This window comes from Ochotona curzoniae, unplaced genomic scaffold (assembly GCF_017591425.1).
Source record: "Ochotona curzoniae isolate NIBS_2020 unplaced genomic scaffold, NIBS_Ocur_1.0 scaffold_2453, whole genome shotgun sequence".
NCBI classification, from domain to species: Eukaryota; Metazoa; Chordata; class Mammalia; order Lagomorpha; family Ochotonidae; genus Ochotona; species Ochotona curzoniae.
This window is the reverse complement of record NW_024467094.1, coordinates 15,686,880-15,703,070: the sequence shown is the minus strand read 5'-3', so window position 1 is coordinate 15,703,070 and position 16,191 is coordinate 15,686,880. Positions and strand designations below refer to the sequence as shown.

At 44.4% G+C, this 16,191-nt stretch overlaps 2 protein-coding genes across 3 annotated transcripts in view; one reads left to right on the top strand and one right to left on the bottom strand.

Annotated features, from left to right (window-relative positions):
* Positions 1-1,047: 1,047 nt before the first annotated feature.
* TEFM (transcription elongation factor, mitochondrial) lies at positions 1,048-7,413 on the top strand. Its single transcript, XM_041000403.1, has 4 exons — positions 1,048-1,171; positions 1,556-2,019; positions 4,310-4,459; positions 6,403-7,413. The coding sequence occupies exons 1-4, from the start codon at positions 1,141-1,143 to the stop codon at positions 6,841-6,843; spliced, it is 1,086 nt and encodes a 361-aa protein (XP_040856337.1). The 5' UTR covers positions 1,048-1,140; the 3' UTR covers positions 6,844-7,413.
* Positions 7,414-7,669: 256 nt separating this feature from the next.
* ATAD5 (ATPase family AAA domain containing 5) overlaps positions 7,670-16,191 on the bottom strand; it is a 40,807-nt gene continuing 32,285 nt past the window's right edge. For both annotated transcript variants that reach the window (XM_041000402.1, XM_041000401.1), the window contains exons 19-23: positions 13,215-13,395; positions 10,890-11,071; positions 9,500-10,350; positions 8,943-9,101; positions 7,670-8,561 (exon numbers count right to left, since the gene is read on the bottom strand). In XM_041000402.1, coding sequence (XP_040856336.1) covers positions 8,483-8,561; positions 8,943-9,101; positions 9,500-10,350; positions 10,890-11,071; positions 13,215-13,395 — 1,452 coding nt within the window. In that variant the 3' untranslated portion in view covers positions 7,670-8,482. The remainder of the gene's footprint in view (positions 8,562-8,942; positions 9,102-9,499; positions 10,351-10,889; positions 11,072-13,214; positions 13,396-16,191) is intronic.

Below are 16,191 nucleotides of genomic sequence, written 5' to 3'. Positions count from 1 at the left end.
GTTCATTCTGCCTCTCAAATATATATTACAGGGCCCAGTGTGATAGCATTGTGGCTAAATCCTCATGCGCCAAGATCTCCCATGGGCGCTAGGTCATGTCCCGGCTGCTCCACTTCCCTGCCAGCTCCCTGCTTGTGGTCTCAAAGCAGTGGAGGACGGCCCAAGGCCTTGGGACCCTGCACTCGAGTGGGAGACCTGGAAGAAGCACCTGGTTTGTGTCTTTATACGAGCTCAGCTTTGGTCGTTGCGGCCACTTTGGGAGTGAATCAGTGGAGAGAAGATCTTCCTCCCTCCTCTCTGTAAATCTGCCTTTCCATAAAAATAAACACATCTTTCAACATGTATTTCAAATACATATCATATAAATACACTCTGTGTATACATTCAACTTAACTGAAAATGAACTCCACAAACTAAGGGAGAGATGCAAAGACCACGCTGGCCCTCTAGGGTTCCTGCATCCAAGCCTCACACTTGAACACGCCCTCCAAGGCTGGCATCCTGCCACCCGGCTCGGTTTTGAGGGGTGCCACGCAGTCGTCGCTGACCGACCTGGAGACCACCGGGCCCTGCCAGCACAGTCAGAGCCCGTCTGCCCACTGCTGCTGACCACTAAGCAGACCCCTCACACGTCCCCACGCCCTTCTGGGAGGCTCGCCGCCCGGACTCCCTCAGGCAGTCCAGGAACCGAGCGACAGCCTCCGGCTCCTCATTCTGCCTGTTCAGAGTTCACTCTGTCAGGCCTGCGGCGGGACTCCAGTCAGGGGGATCCTGGGCAGCGGACGCTCGTCCGCCCGTCCCTCACGCGGGCACCTTGGGAACCACAGACGCGCTCCAGGCGCTTCCTTCCGGGACCTCGAGCCTCAGACTTTGAGGAAACGCTCTCGCCGAGATCCCCGAAGCACTGGGTACCCTCTGAGGGACACCCGGGAGAGCTCGGGATCCAGGCAGCAGGCCAAATCCAGCGTCCGGCAGCGAAGTCCTCAGTCCAGACCCCGAAGCGCCGCTGGGGCCGGAATCTTTCTACTGAGGCCGTGGTGCTTCCGCCAAGAGGCCGGACTCTTTTGGGCGGAGCACGCAGGAGGCGGAAGCCGATGGCGGAAGCCTGTCCCGCGGGCTCCTGCTGGTGTATCGGGGAGGATGCGCGTCCCTTGGGTCCTCGCGGCGGGAGGTAGGGTGCTCGGCCTGCGCGGTCCTCGTCCGTCCGCCCTCGGCCCCGACCCCGGAGCTCCAGCTGGGCTTCTCCTTCCTAGACTTTGGGGGATCCCTGACCCCCATTCCCCAGCCCTACCGTTAACAGCATCAAGCATTTACGTCCCCTAGATAGGTATGAAATAGTTTCTAGCTAGTAAAATTTAGGATTGATCCCTCAAAGTCAGAATAGATATGATTTTCACCGTTTTTTGAAACCCTTAATTTTAAACATTGTAGATCTGTAATTCTAAATTAAAGCTGATTCTTCAGGGGAGTTAAATAGGGGCCACTTAAAGAGTGCCAGTCTACGTTACACTTTGCAGGGGACCCAACTTCCATTCTGCTCAATTTTCCTTTCAAGGAAGATGGAGGTGTTTTCCAGTTCCATGGAGGTCATCTGTGTTCCAGGCCCTGCAGAATTCCTGCTTTCGGGAAAAATCCAGCACAGCAAAAGGCGATCTTCCTAACGTGGGTTTCTGTGATGAAGCTGCGAAGGAGCCGGACAGCACACTTGACAAGCTCTTCTCTCCTGAACAGCAAGCCTCCATCTTGCAGGTGCTGAATACAGCCACTAGTAAGGACCTGGAAGCTTTCAAGTTACTGCGGGGAAGAAAGTCCGTCCATATCGTCGAGCACCGAGAAAAGTTTGGGCCGTTTCCAAACCTGGAGAGTTTGATGGCTGTGCCCTCGTTCCAGTATAAAACTGCGGTGCGAGTGTGTAACTCCATTCTTTGTCCTGAGACGGGAAAGAAGACGAGGAAACCACAGGAAAACCAGCTCTTGGGAAAGCTCATCAAACCAGACGTGGGGATAGAGAGGATCAAGGTAGAACCTTCTTTCAATGCTTGCTACAGCACCTGCTCTGTAAAGTTTTGTTCCAGGCATAAAGTTTTAGGGTGACCAAGAGAACGTTCTGCAGGGTTAGGTGGTGGATCTAGACATACACATTCAAGAGTTGTTTATTGGAAAGCAGATTTACAGAGAGAAGGACAGACAGAGAGGGATCTTCCAGGTGCTGGCTCACTCCCCACGTGGCCAGCATGGTTAGCGCTGGGCCAGATGGAAGCCAGGAGCTTTTGCTTTCCCAGGTGCATTAGCAGGGAGTAGGATGGGAAGCAGAACAGGACATGAGCCAGCCCCTACATGGAGTTGCTGGCATTGCCCTGCTGCCGCACAGTGCTCATCCCTCGACATGCACATGCAAACACAAAGCTACTATAAAAATTAGCTAGGACACAGTCTCTACCAAGTCATGAGATGTGCAGATAGTAAACTAGCTGTTGAAAGGTAGTTAGTTGTGTGTTGTGATTTGTGAGGGAAGTGTACTGAAAGTCGGGTCTTTGATTTTTTTTTTTTTATTGTAAAGTTAGATATACAAAGAGGAAGAGAAAGAAGATGATCTTCGTCCACTGATTCACTCCCCAAGTGGACACTGCAGCTGGAGCTGAGTTGATCCAAAGCCAGGAGCCAGGAGCTTCTTCTAGGTCTCCCACATGGGTGCAGGGTCCCAAGGCTTTGGGCCATCCTCAACTGCTTTCCCAAGTCCCAACCAGGGAGCTGGAAGGGATTGGAACCAGTGCCCGTATGGGACTCCAGTGCATGCAAGGCAAGGACTTCAGCCACTATGTTATCACACCAGGCCCAGGTCTTTGATCTTAGGAGAGAGAATTAGGCCAGAAGAGAATATATGCACTGGCTGCTGGCTTCAGATGGGCTCAGCTCCGGCTGGTGCGGCTGCTTGGGGAGTGAACCTTCAGATGGATGGAAGATCTTCATTTCAGCCTCCCTCTTTCTGTAAATCTGCCTTTCCAATTAAAAAAAAAATTTTTTTTCTTAAAAGAATAACTGCATTTGGTCTACAATGTCTTTCTAAACGACTTTAGGGAGGAATTTGGTTACAGTTCATGACAAACTGCTCTCAGACATCAGTTGGTTTGCATCTTGTTGAGGCACGTAGGTTCTTGGGACGGTCTGTATGGGAAAGCCTACAGGGTGGCCTTCAAATGATCTCCCTAAGTATCCCATGTCCTGACTCAGCCATGCTTATCCACACTGATGCTTGGCCATTTCTGAGCCAAACCAAAAGGAGGTCTCCATTTTATAGGCTTTGGGCTTCCCTGTGATTTTGCCTCAGACATATTCATTCAGCCCTTAGCACTGAACAGGAAGAGGGTATAGAATTCTGTGTAGTTTCTGTCATCCGCCTGTGTATATGTGCCTATAGAACATGTTTTTACTGTAATCATTAAAACTGAATGTGCTGTGTGGGAGTGCCATACTGTTGTGTTGTGTTGTGTTGTGTTGTATCTGCACGGTCCAGCCTTGGGTGGAGCCACATCCTCCTATCAAACTGTATCTTACACATCCCTGAGAAGCCTGTAGGCAACCCAACATCAGTACCCGGGGAGGCAGCTCATTCCCACTTCCTCCCCGGCTCAGTTCCCTACTTTAATCTTCATTGATGATGCTTCCAGTCACCAGAATAAAACGAGTTATCCTCGCCTCCTGCTTCAGCTTGCATCTTTTCCTTTCCACTGCCTTTGTAGGCCTCTGAATCCCTATCGTGTTGTAAGTGGTATCTAGCTCTCTCAAGTCCACCTTACACACGTGACACAAGTGACAGCCCTTAGACTCATGCTTTGTTGGCCTGTTGCTCCCAGGAAAAAGCAGTTGCTTAACCTCACCTTCACAGAAACACGCGTCCGTCCCCCTTGCCCTTACCCCCAAGCCTTATTCCCACTGCCTTAGGGCTCCTGCGGCCTGTCTTTGCAGACAGCTGGGTGAAATCATGTCTCACTCACCATTTTACTCAGGCCGCTTCCCCAATAAACTTGGGCTGATCTCCCCTCTCCCCAGTGACTGTGATATGGTGGCTCCTGAGTATCTGCCTGCGTACTCTGGGTTAGCTGCTGAGCGTGGGCGTGTAGCGTCTGTACACAGTACACTGCTACTTTGCCGTCCAGTACTCTTGACAGCTGCCATGTCCTTAACAGTGCTCTGCTCACAAGCTGTGAAGAAGGGCACACTGCATGAACTCGTTAGGCATCCTGGGCTTGTGCATTAGGGTCTGTGTCTCATAGCACGTTTGCAGATATATTGAGCCTTTTTCTTGTAGGCCGCGAGCAGCATTGTGTCCATTGTTTTTGGTACTCGAAGAATTGCTTGGGCTCACGTTGACCGTAAACTGGCCGTGTTGGACTGGCAGCACAGTGACTACTGGAAAGCGATGAGCAAGACGTACCCCTCTTCAGTCTATTTAGAAGAGGTAAGGTGCTTGTACCTCCAGATTCCTACCTGCCACTTGTGCATCTTTAGGGATATTCTTTACCTTCTAAGGATGTAACACAATTGAAAGAACAGCTTTTCTTTCGACACTTAACTACTCAACTATCCCTGTTATGTTTTCTGCCTGAGTGGATTCATCCTCCCAGGCCAAGAGCAGGGAACTCAAACTTATATGGAATGCCATCAGCACAGGTGGAGGACTAGCTTCTATGCCATGGTGTTGTCCCCCATTACCTTTGTTTTTTATTTATTTATTTAATATTTTTAAAAATGATCTTTCAGTGGGCCCAGGGCGATGGCCTAGTGGCTAAATCCTCATCTTGTATGCAACAGGAACTCATGTGGGTGCTGGTTCTGGTTTGTGTCCCAGCTGCTCCATTTCCCATCTGCCTCCCTGCTTGTGGCCTATGAGGGTGGAGGAAGATGGCGCAGGGCCTTGGGATCCTGTACCAGCGTGGTAAAGTCAGAGAAAGCTATTGGCTCCTGCCTTCAGATTGGCTCAGCTCTAGCCATTGAGGCCAACTGGGGAGTGAACCAGCAGATGGAAGATCTGTCTCACCTCTGTAAATCTGCCTTTCAATAAATAAATAAATATATAAATCTTTTTTTTTTTTTTTTTTTTAAAAAGGGCCCAGCGTGCTGGCCTAGCTCGCCTTGAATGTGCCAGGATCTTGTATGGCGCCACTGGTTCTAATCCTGGCTGCTGTACTTGCCATCAAGCTCCCTGCTTGTGGCCTGGGGAGGCAGTCAAGGACGGCCCAAAGCCTTGGGACCTGCACCTGCGTGGGAGACCCAGAAGAGCTCCTGGCTCCTGGCTCCAGATCATCTCAGCTCCAGCCATTACAGTCACTTGGGGAGTGAATCATCAGACAGATGGTCTTCCTGTCTCTCCTCCTCTCTGTACATCTGACTTTGTAATCAAAAGAAATAAATCTTTTAAAAAAATGTTTTTTAAAAATTTTTATTAGAAAGGCAGATACACAGAGAAAGATCCTCTAACTCCTGGTCCACTCTCCAAGTGGTCACAACAGTCAGAACTGAGCTCACCTGAAACCAAGATTCAGGAGCCTCCTTCAATCCCACATGGGTGCAAGGTTGCAAAGCTTTGGACCTTCCTTAAATGCTTTCCCAGGCCACAGGCAGGGAGCTGAATGGGAAGTGGAGTAGCCGGGATACAAACATGGGATTCCAGTGCGTGTAAAGTGAGGACTTCAGTCCCTAATCTTACATTTGTAAACTTTTTCAAAGTGACTTCAAAACCTTAGAAATGGGCAGGATCAGTTTTGATTACACATAAGAAAACTGGTTCCAGTCAAGCATGTGATATGTTTGTCAGTTGCAGAAGTACTTGATTTTTTTTTTAAATACTTAATTTTTATTGTAAAGGCAGATCTACAGAGAGGAGAAACAGAAAGATCCTTCATGCATTGGTTCACTCCCCAAGTGGCTGCAACAGCCGGAGCTGAGCTAATCCAAAGCCAAAAGCCAGGAGCTTCTTTCAAGTCTCCCACACAGGTCGCAAGACCTTGGGCTATCCTTGACTGCTTTCCCAGGCCACAAGCAGGGCGCTGGATGGGAAGCAGGGCTGCCAGGGTAGAACTGGCACCCATATGGGATCTCTGCTCATGCAAGGCAAGAACTTTAGCTGCTAGGCTACTGTGCTGGCCCCTAAGTAGTCTAGAGTTAAAACCATCATAGACTTATAGAATGCATCTTACTGTTATGAGACTGGTATTGAGGGTAACTAAACAGTTTGTCCACACAGAGCTCAGTCCTGATGGAACCATGACCAATCTGAAATATTTTTCCAGTTAGTTCAGCATTATTAACATACTGTTAAGTTACCTAGCCATAGTGTAAGTGGAAAGGGTGCCCAAATATGGAGCTGAATGAATTATTTCTGATCATTTTTTTCTTTCAAAGATTTCTTCCATTATTTCAAAGATGCCTAAAGCCGACTTCTATGTTCTGGAAAAGACAGGCCTCTCCATTCAGAACTCGTCTCTCTTTCCTATCCTGTTGCATTTTCACATCACGGAAGCCATGCTGTACGCCTTGTTGAATGGGACGTTCGGCCAGGATGGCCAGCATCAGGTGCTGAGCATGAACCGCAACGCAGTGGGAAAGCACTTTGAGTTGATGATCGGTGACACCCGGACTAGTGGGAAGGACCTGGTGAAGCAGCTCCTGTCCGAGTCTGTGCTGAGGGAACGGCCGCGGGTGTTCTTCCCCACAGATAAGGTGGTGCGCTACCGACAGCTGCTAGCCACCGACACCCACAGGATCGAAGAACTGTATGACTGTTTACTGCAAGCCGTGGCCTTCTACGAGCTGGCAGTCATTGGCACTGAGCGTGTGAGATGAATGCATCTGTATATGAATGTATATTTTTTTAAGCCTAATGATATGAAACTAGTGATTTTGAGTGTCCACATAGATGAATTCATGTTGCATGTATTATAGATGATTAAAGCCAAACTGAGCTGTAGAATGGCTTCTTTGATGATTCATGATTAAAGCAGTGCATGTTTTCTACGTCTGAGCATTCTGGCTGTGATAAGCAAGAGGACCTGCAGAGCTGGGCAGTGACTGCAGGATTTGGTTACAGTATTGTTGAAAATGATGGCTTTTCTGCAGGGAGCTCATAAGTGAGAAAAAAGCTGCAGATATAACATGACTCCCAGAATCCTCTTTTCTCTCAGTGGAACATGGTTTGCTGTCCTGCCTCCAGAAGGCAGTTTTCATTGACTCAAGTCTGCTACCAGCAGAACAAATAAGCTCTAATGGTTTGTGTTTCGTTCACACATTTATAGGAGATAATATGCCAAGTAATGAAAATGACTAGAATGTGGTTACCTTTATTACACATCTTTGTTTCCTCTCTGTAAATCTGCCTTTCCTGTATTTTTTTTTTAAATACAGATTTTCCAAAAGCATTCTAAAATGGAAGTGGCTATGATATATAAATCTGTTTTTCTTCTTGTTTTGTTTATTCTTCCCATGTTCTCGATGGCTAGAACTGGGCTAGGCTGGAGCCAGGACCCACATGACCCAATGGAGAGCAGGAACACCCTAGTGAGCCATCAGTGTTGCCTCGTTTCAGCATTGGCAGGAAAACAGCATGAGTCCCAGCTGAGTACTGAACTCAGTACAGATACAATAGCAGATACGGGTGGCTCAACCACTATGCTAAACACAAACAAACCTGTCACAGCTTTAATTAACAGCATCTTGCACAAACACATAATGTCAATATCTTTATAAAATAAACATCAACAAAATAACAATATAAGCAAATGTACAAGGCAAATGACCTGAGCTGGCAAATATACACAATATCACACGGCTGCCGAAAAAGGCCTATGAAAACGAATTTATAATCTTGATCTTACATTGTCAGGATCCAATGATTCAATGGTAAAATTTGCCAGAGGACAACACTACAGATAAATTAATCAGGACAAGCTTTCCCTCCCCGCTCCCCCCCAAATTTGAAGCATAATTTTCTTAGGAAATGTTCTTGTGTATATAATTACATATATAATATGTAATTACATACATATTATACATAATATGTAATTTTATATTTCATATTGTGTAAACAATTTTTAAAAGACCATATTTACAGTTTGACAAAGCACCAATATTTGACAGGATGTTTAAGGGTTACAGGGAGAAATTATAAATTGGTTTATCATCAAAACACCTTTAGTAATATCTTAGTGAACTCAACCTTCTAGAAACAGTTAATTCATTTCCATAGACACACAAAAAAGCTCCTTCAAAGTAAAGTTGGGTAATGCAAAAATTACAGGAAAAAGCTACCACAATCGTATATACAATTTTTAACTCAAATATTTTCATCTTAAATATATACACAAATAAAAAATATACAAATAGTCTGTTTTACATGTACATTAAGAAATAAATTCTTCCACAAAAGTCAACATAATACAAAAATATCTTAAGGACCACATAATCTGTACACAATTAACGCAGACTATTAAGGGAAATCAGCTGCCAAGGTATTCACAGTCTCTTTTGGAATATCAAGATGAATTCCTTCAAAATAATGCAGGAACCTGTCAAAATTACCAGGAAAAACAGTATTAGTATTTCATCTGATGAAAGCATTTATTCTCCTTGAAATACTATTTAAAATGTTGTTTTTAAAAAGAGATTTGTTTATTTGAGGCAGAGTATCACTTAAGGAGGGAGAGACAAAGATCTCCTGCCAGTTGGTTCAATCCCCAAGAGATGGACAGGCCAGGACGAAGTAGCCAGGAGCCAGAACCTCCACCTGGGACTCCCAGGGAGCTGAGTCCATGTGCTCCAACAGCATCTACTCTTCCCTCCTGGCTGCACCGCAGCAAGGAATACTGGGATGCAAATTGGCATTCCAATATGGGGATGTGGCCGAATATCCCCTGTGCCACAGTGCCCACCCCTAAAAAGGTAGTTACCTCCTTTTGTTTTTTTCTTGTTCTTTGAGCTTCTCAGTTTTACAAATGCTTCGGAGAGTTGGCAGATATTCGGTTACACTAGCTTGTCTACTACCCAGATTCACTAGAGATCGACTAGAAAACACACTCTTAACGACTGCTATCCTCTTCTGTGCATGGCTGTAAATTAAAAACAGCACGTCAGTTCTTAATGCCTAGCAAACACCTAACAGTCCCCAGCACGGCCAGCCCTGCTCCTGCTCCAGAGCCACATCTTTTCAACACGAACTTCCTATCAACATGTCAGTCACTCTCAGACTGAAGAATCCCAATGCCTTCCAGTCACAAGGTCAGACCTCCGTCCCCAAGACCTTCCCAAGCCTAGCCCACCCTAACCACCTTTTATGCCTCTTCCCAGGAAGCTGGAGGAACTCCTTAGCTCTCTTAGCCACACCATCAACAGCAAGGGCTTCTCGTAAGCAAACGGCCAGCATTTGAAAGTAAGAATGAAGGAACTAATGATTTCCCTTTTAGCACTCCTCACTGACAAGTACAAAGTAACAGGAAGTAAGACTCACTCTAAGTTAGCTGCGGACTGGTTGAAGTGCACACTGTCACGCTTTTGTGAAACATAAATACTAAGATCACTGGTTGGATCGCTTCCTAGTTTCTTGCAAGAATCCATTGTTTCCAAGGCTTTGGAAAGAGCAGAGGAACACTTGGTGAAGCTGAGAGCTTCTGCAGCTGCCTTCACTTCCGCAGAGCTTCGAGCAGCCCATCCGTTGTCCCCGCTCTCGAGGCTAAACTCATCGCAGAGCCCACTTTTAACCTTCCCACGGGTCCATCTGAAGTCGTTTTTACCAAGCTCCTTTTGCTCTGTTACGTCAGTTAAAAGGGCGTCGAGGAAGGACATGTTGTCCAGGAACTCGGTGAGACAGCTGAGGCACCGGGAGACCAGGGCAGAGTGCTGCTTTTCTGCCGGTGTTGTGGGGGGATGGGGAGCTGACTCAGCACTGGACACTAAGCACTCATCTAGCTTCTTTGCATCTGGATCGCTTTCTTTGTCTTCCGAGATGGAGGAAATGGACACGGGGGACAGACTCACAGATTCCTCAGGAAAGCTTAGGTCGCTGTCAAACAGGTCACTATCATCCAGAGTCACTATTTTTTTCTTCTGTTTCCTTTTGGGCATCTTTTTCCCTGGCTGTTCTCTGGGATTTTTCCTAGCAGGACAGGCTGCACTGTTTGTGGCAGTGCTGGGATTGGGACTTTCTGAGGAGCCATGGAGAGGTTTTAGTTCTGGAAAAATATTAACAGGTAATGGTAAAATGAACTCGAGATTGCTATACAAAAAGTCTACACTTCGCATTTGGAATTCTGTGAGAAGTTGGGTGAGTTTATGCCATTCGTCTTTTGTTGTGATTTTGAGCTGAAAAACAATGGGGAATAAAGAAATGTTGGAATAGAACATAGTTTGGACAGTCTTCTGTTCATATATGTGAATATAGCATTGTCAATATTCTACCTTCAAAATACTGTCACTACTTGTTACAATTTTATTCAGCTACATTTACATCAAAATACTGGCAAAACTAGAAACTGAATATTGCTAACTGCAAAAATTAAATTCATACTCCAACAACTACAAAGTCATTTATTTAAAAAACTACTCTGAAATTGTATTTCATGTGAGAAGTTTCTATTCTAAATCCTACAATATATGTATTTGGAAGACTGTCTATGAATTATTTGTAAAAGCGCTAAGATGTATGACAATTATAAATCTAAAACCTTGGGGAGAAGGTAAGGGAAAAATTAAAAACAAAATAGAAAAAAAAACCTGCTTTAAAAAAATAAAAAATCTAAAGCCTGTAAAATTTATAGGCAATTTTAAGATTCAAAAAGCAGAACTGCTGGGAAAAACCAAAAGGAACATGAATTCAACACTGCAGGCAGACATGGGGATACCTTCAGAAACGAGAGTAAGCCATCAGATGGGGCAAAAATGTTCTTCAGACCAAAGAAGGTCTCAACACAGCCGCTGTCACACTGAGGAAGGATTACACAATTCTTATTAATATTTTTAAGGATGTTTTTTGCATCAGGACCATCTCTGCAGCAACCTGTGAGTACATTCCTGCTGTTTCCTCCTATTAAAAAAAAAGAAAGAAAATCTTATCTATTCATATTTTAACCAAACTGCATCAAACGATTAGAGTTTATGATCCTTTGGCATCTGTTGAACCTATACCTATACCACTGCCTACCTCATACACACCCCAATGTATTTTTCTTCTGGTCCAGCTCCCTGCCACTGTGGCTCACATGTTTGGAACCCTGCCATCCGCATGGGATATCTGGATGGAGTTTGAGAAGGATACTTGCAGGTGCAAGATTTCTCTCATTCTGGTGTTCAAATAAGGTAACTAAGAGACACACACACACACACACACACACACACACACACAGAAGGAGGATCTCCCTCTCTCCCTCAGTGTGTGGGAGACCCTGATGGAGCTCCTGGCTCGTAGCTTACGGTTGTGGGCAACTGGGGAAAGAACCAGAGGATGGAAGATTCTTTCTCTGTTACTTTGCCTTCCAAATAAATATCAAAGCTTTTTTAAAAGTGGGGAGATTTGTTTATTTTTAAAGGTTTATTTGCTTTTATTGGAAAGGCAGACTTAGGGAGAGAAGCAGATAGATCATCCATCTACAAGTTCATTCCCCAAATGGCCACTATTACTGAACCTAGGCTGCTCAGATGCCAGGAGTCTAGAACCTTCTTCCAGGTCTTAATGAGTACAGGGGCTCAAGGACACGGGCCAGTCTCTGCTACTTTTGCAGATCACAAGCAGTGAGCTGGATCAAAAGTGAAACTGTCAAGACTTAAGCCAGTACCCATATATGATGCCAGTTTCACAGGTAGAAACTTCACCTGATGTGCCACAGCACTATCCCCAATACGCCTGAATATTTAATGCAATATAGGTCATAGCTTTAAACCATGGGTCACCTCAATTGCAGATCCTCCTGCAAAAATGAGGCGTATATCCGAAGGACCACAAAGAACAACAGAACCAGCCAGTTCCTCTGAGCCAACACAAGACGTTGAGTAGCTCATCAAAAGGACAGGCTGAACAACACTCCAGGCCTGGCTCTCAATAAGCACCTATGTCTGTGGGCACACGGAGGTAGACGTGGACAGCCAAGGGGACTTAGAATTTTGCACTTTTGGTGGAAGGAAGCTGACAACTTTTCAGATCATGACCACTCAAGTAACACCCTTGAAACATTCTTCCCCACATTGGGCCTCAAAGATGACACCAAATACCTGTCTCTGTCCCAGGGCACTGATGTAATGGGACAGCAAGGAGCAGCATACTTTCTCTTCCTTACCCCCACCCTCTGTGGACACAGGAGGAGAAACTGAACTATTTATCTTATTCATCATCCTCCCCAACCACCCATCCCCACCCTCTCCATTCTAGTCAGAAGCCCACATGGGTCTGCAAGCCCCTCATCTTAATAAATTAAATATATATATATAATCTACATACATAACAGTTTGGATAATTTAACAGTCAAACCTTGGAGAGGGAATTATATATATATAATCTACATACATAACAGTTTGGATAATTTAACAGTCAAACCTTGGAGAGGGAATGGAATGGTGTAGGGGGGTAGTTTCTTTATAAAAATTGAGTGTATTACATTTATGTTTAAAAAAACTATAAAATTTTAAAAGTAATTTACAGATCAGATTTTTCATTTTCTTGGTAAAGAAACAGCTAAAGTGAATTTGAGTGTAGACAGGAGCACAGGTAGAATTCTATCACTTACATTTGGTATTCACAAAACTTCATGAATAAAGCTGATGCATGTATAGTTATGATTGCTATCATAACTCACAATTTTACAGTCTTTCAGTTACACTGGCATAGCATAATTCAATTAAAATTGTATTTACTTATTTGAAAGGAAAGAAAGTCCGAGATCTACATGCTAGTCAAACCCACAATACCTCCCAAGGCCAAGGCTAGGCCAGGCTGAAGTCACAAGCCCACAACTCAATCCAGGTCTCCCATGGACCCAGTGCTCGAGCCACAGAACCTGTTCCCTCTTAGGACATGCCTTAGAGCAGGAAGCTGGAACTGGAAGACAAGTGAGGACTCGGACCTAGCCTTCTGGGGTGGCGTCATCCCAAAGGGTATCCTGACTGCTTCAAACACCCTCCCCACATGTATTTTTAAATAGAATCTCTTAGTAGAAATTTATAACGGAATAACTTACGACAATAGGACAATGGCCTTTCTTCTAAAATTCCACCTCCACTTCTGATCCAAAATTGTAGGAAAAGGATACTTTTTCTAATATCACAAGCGTTTGCAGTTAACAAAGTTACTAAGTCTTTTACATCAGTTCTAACATTCTCAGTTAAGCAGATCATTTGTAGGTAGCTGGCAACATTTAGCTTTAAAACAGAGAAAAATGTATTAGCTGAAGAGTTAACAGAAACACAATACAAATGAACTATAATAAGGAGGAAGACAAGATTTGCTAAAACCCGCTCTGCAGTAAAGCTACTTTTGAGAATGAGAACTGCTCTAAAAATATAGACACATAGTACCAAATAAAAACCTGTGTGTGCATATATAAATTATTAACTGCAAATAATCCAACACAGCAATGAAGTTTTTAAGCTATTCTCCACCCTGAACATTGCAAGCATTTTTACAAGCCTTGAGAAACCTTTGGGTTAAGCAATGGTACACCTGCATAGGACATTTCATAGCAGTCTTCTGATTCTGGTGTATATATTTGTTTTCATGTTTCAGCTGAGGCTCCTCCCAGAAAGCACATTAGTAGGTGGGCTGAAACTGGGAGAAAGCCAGGACTTAAATTCAGGGAATGGAGGGGAAGTTTTCTTTAAGATAATAATAACAATAAATGAATTCACTATATTTATACTGTTAAAGGAAGAGCTCCAAAACTCCAAAACCGAAAGCAATTTACACATGAGTCAATCACATCCCCTATAGTATGCAGCTATCCAAATGTCTGTCCCACAGACAATTAACAGAACAACAACCAAAAAAATACAAGAAATACTAGGTGACAAAATGACACACTTCATAATAATAAAAGAATCAAGTAATCAAGAGAACAATCTTTTCTTTTTTTAAGATTTATTTATATTGTAGAGTCAGATACACAGAGACGAGGAGAGACAGAGAGGAAAATCTTCTATCCGCTGATTCACTCTCCAAGTGATCACAACGGCAGGAGCTGTGCTGATCCCAAGCCAGGAGCCAGGAGCCTCCTCCAGGTCTCCCATCTGGGTGCAGGGTCCCAAGGCTTTGGGCTGTCCTCAACTGCTTTCCCAGGCCACAAGCAGGGAACTGGATGGGAAGTGGAGCTGCTGGGATTAGAACCAGCGCCCATATGGGATCCTGGCACATTCAAGGCAAGGACATTGGCCGCTAGGCCACTGTGCCAGGGCCTAATTTTATTTTTAATTGGAAAGTCAGATTTACAGAGGAAGAGAGACAGAGAAAGATCTTCTATCCACTGGTTTAACCCTCAATTGGCTATAACAGCCTGAGCTGATCCGAAGCCAGTAGCATGTGCAAGAATCCAAGGCTTTGGGCCATCTAATGATTTCCCAGGTCACAAGTGGGGAGCTGGATGGGAAGTAGAGTAGCTGGGGCATGAACCATGAACTAGCGTCCACACAGGTTCCCGGCAGTTGCATTTAAGGACTTTTGCCACTAGGCCACCATGCTTGGGTCCAGAATATATATAAATATAAATATAAATATATTTTAATTTATGTTTTATTGGAAAGTGAGATATACAGAGAGAAGAGACAAAGAAGATCCTCCATCTGCCGATTCACTCCCCAAGCAGCTGTAACAGCTGGAGCTGAACTCTTCTGAAGTCAGGAGCCAGGAGCTTGTTCCAGGTCTCCCACGCAGGTGCAGGGTCCCCAAAGCCTTGGGACATATTCAACTGCTTTCCCAGGCCACAAGTAGGGAGGTGGATGGGAAGCAGGGCTGCGGGGATTAGAACCAGCAGCCATATGGGATGCTGGTGCATGCAAAGTGAGCACTTAAGCTGCTAGGGGCCTGATGTATAGGATTTAAAAACACCATCAACAGACAAGACAGGCAGTAAAAGGAAACATAACAACAAAAAAGCAAACACAAACCAATGAAATTCTATCAAATCGAAAAGCTTCCGCACAATAAGATACAATAGACTATGAGAAAATATTTGCAAAGCTTGCATCTGACAAAGGATTAATATCCAGAATATATAGATTTCAGAAACTTAAGAACAACAAAACAATCCAAATAATAAATGGGCAGAACATTTGAGTAGTGAGTAGACAAAAAAAATACATATTGCTCATAAAAGTGATCCTCTGACTGGGTACGGGCATCCTGCAGGGTACCAGTTTGTGTTACAACTGTTCCACTTTTCCTCCATCTCTCTCTAATGGCCTGGGAAAGCAGTGGAGAATGGCCCAAGGCCTTGGACCCCTGCCCAAATGTGGGAGACTTGGAACAAGCTCCTGGCTTCTGGCTTTAGACTGGTGCAGATCTGGCAGTTGTGGTCATCTGAGGAGTGAACTAGCAGATAGAAGATCTTTGTCTCTCCATCTCTCTCACTAAAATTATCTTTCAAGTAAAATAAATAAATCATTAAAAAAAAACCCAAAACATAGTAACAAATACTAACAAGGGTGTGTAGAAAAGTGAACACATCCATGCTGTTAGTGGACATGCAAATTAATACAGCCATCAGAGAACCGTCTATAACAATGGCTTGCATTAAAGTTCAGAATTCAATGTGCACACACAGTCAATTTCACTACACTGCTCATCATTATTAAAGGGAAGCTTGTTTAACTGGGAAGGGTGTCAGAACCTTTGGAAACGATGGAAATGCCAACAGACTGATCTAGGAGATGACTACTTTTGACTTTTGTGTGCAAGACAAGTGTACCTTAACAATTTAGATAGTACTTCAGTAAGGACTGTTAATCCGGAAAAAAACTGAATGCACATTAGAGTCTAGTAAAAATACAAAAATTTGCTGACACAGTCCACCCCAGAGTCTCCATTCGCTCAGATATCTGCTGTCAAGGCTTGGCTGGAGTAGTTGACAAATATGTTCAGCAAATTGACCTTGGAAGGATTTCCTCATCCTTGGAGTGGCAAGATCAACCGCATTTCAGAATTATCAAAAACATTTGAGATTGTTC

Coding starts and splice junctions, on each gene's coding strand:
- TEFM (XM_041000403.1), top strand. CDS start 1,141: ATGCGCGTCCCTTGGGTCCTCGCGGCGGGAG. Junction 2,020..4,309: donor TGGGGATAGAGAGGATCAAG/GTAGAACCTTCT, acceptor TTTTTCTTGTAG/GCCGCGAGCAGCATTGTGTC. Junction 4,460..6,402: donor CTTCAGTCTATTTAGAAGAG/GTAAGGTGCTTG, acceptor TTTCTTTCAAAG/ATTTCTTCCATTATTTCAAA.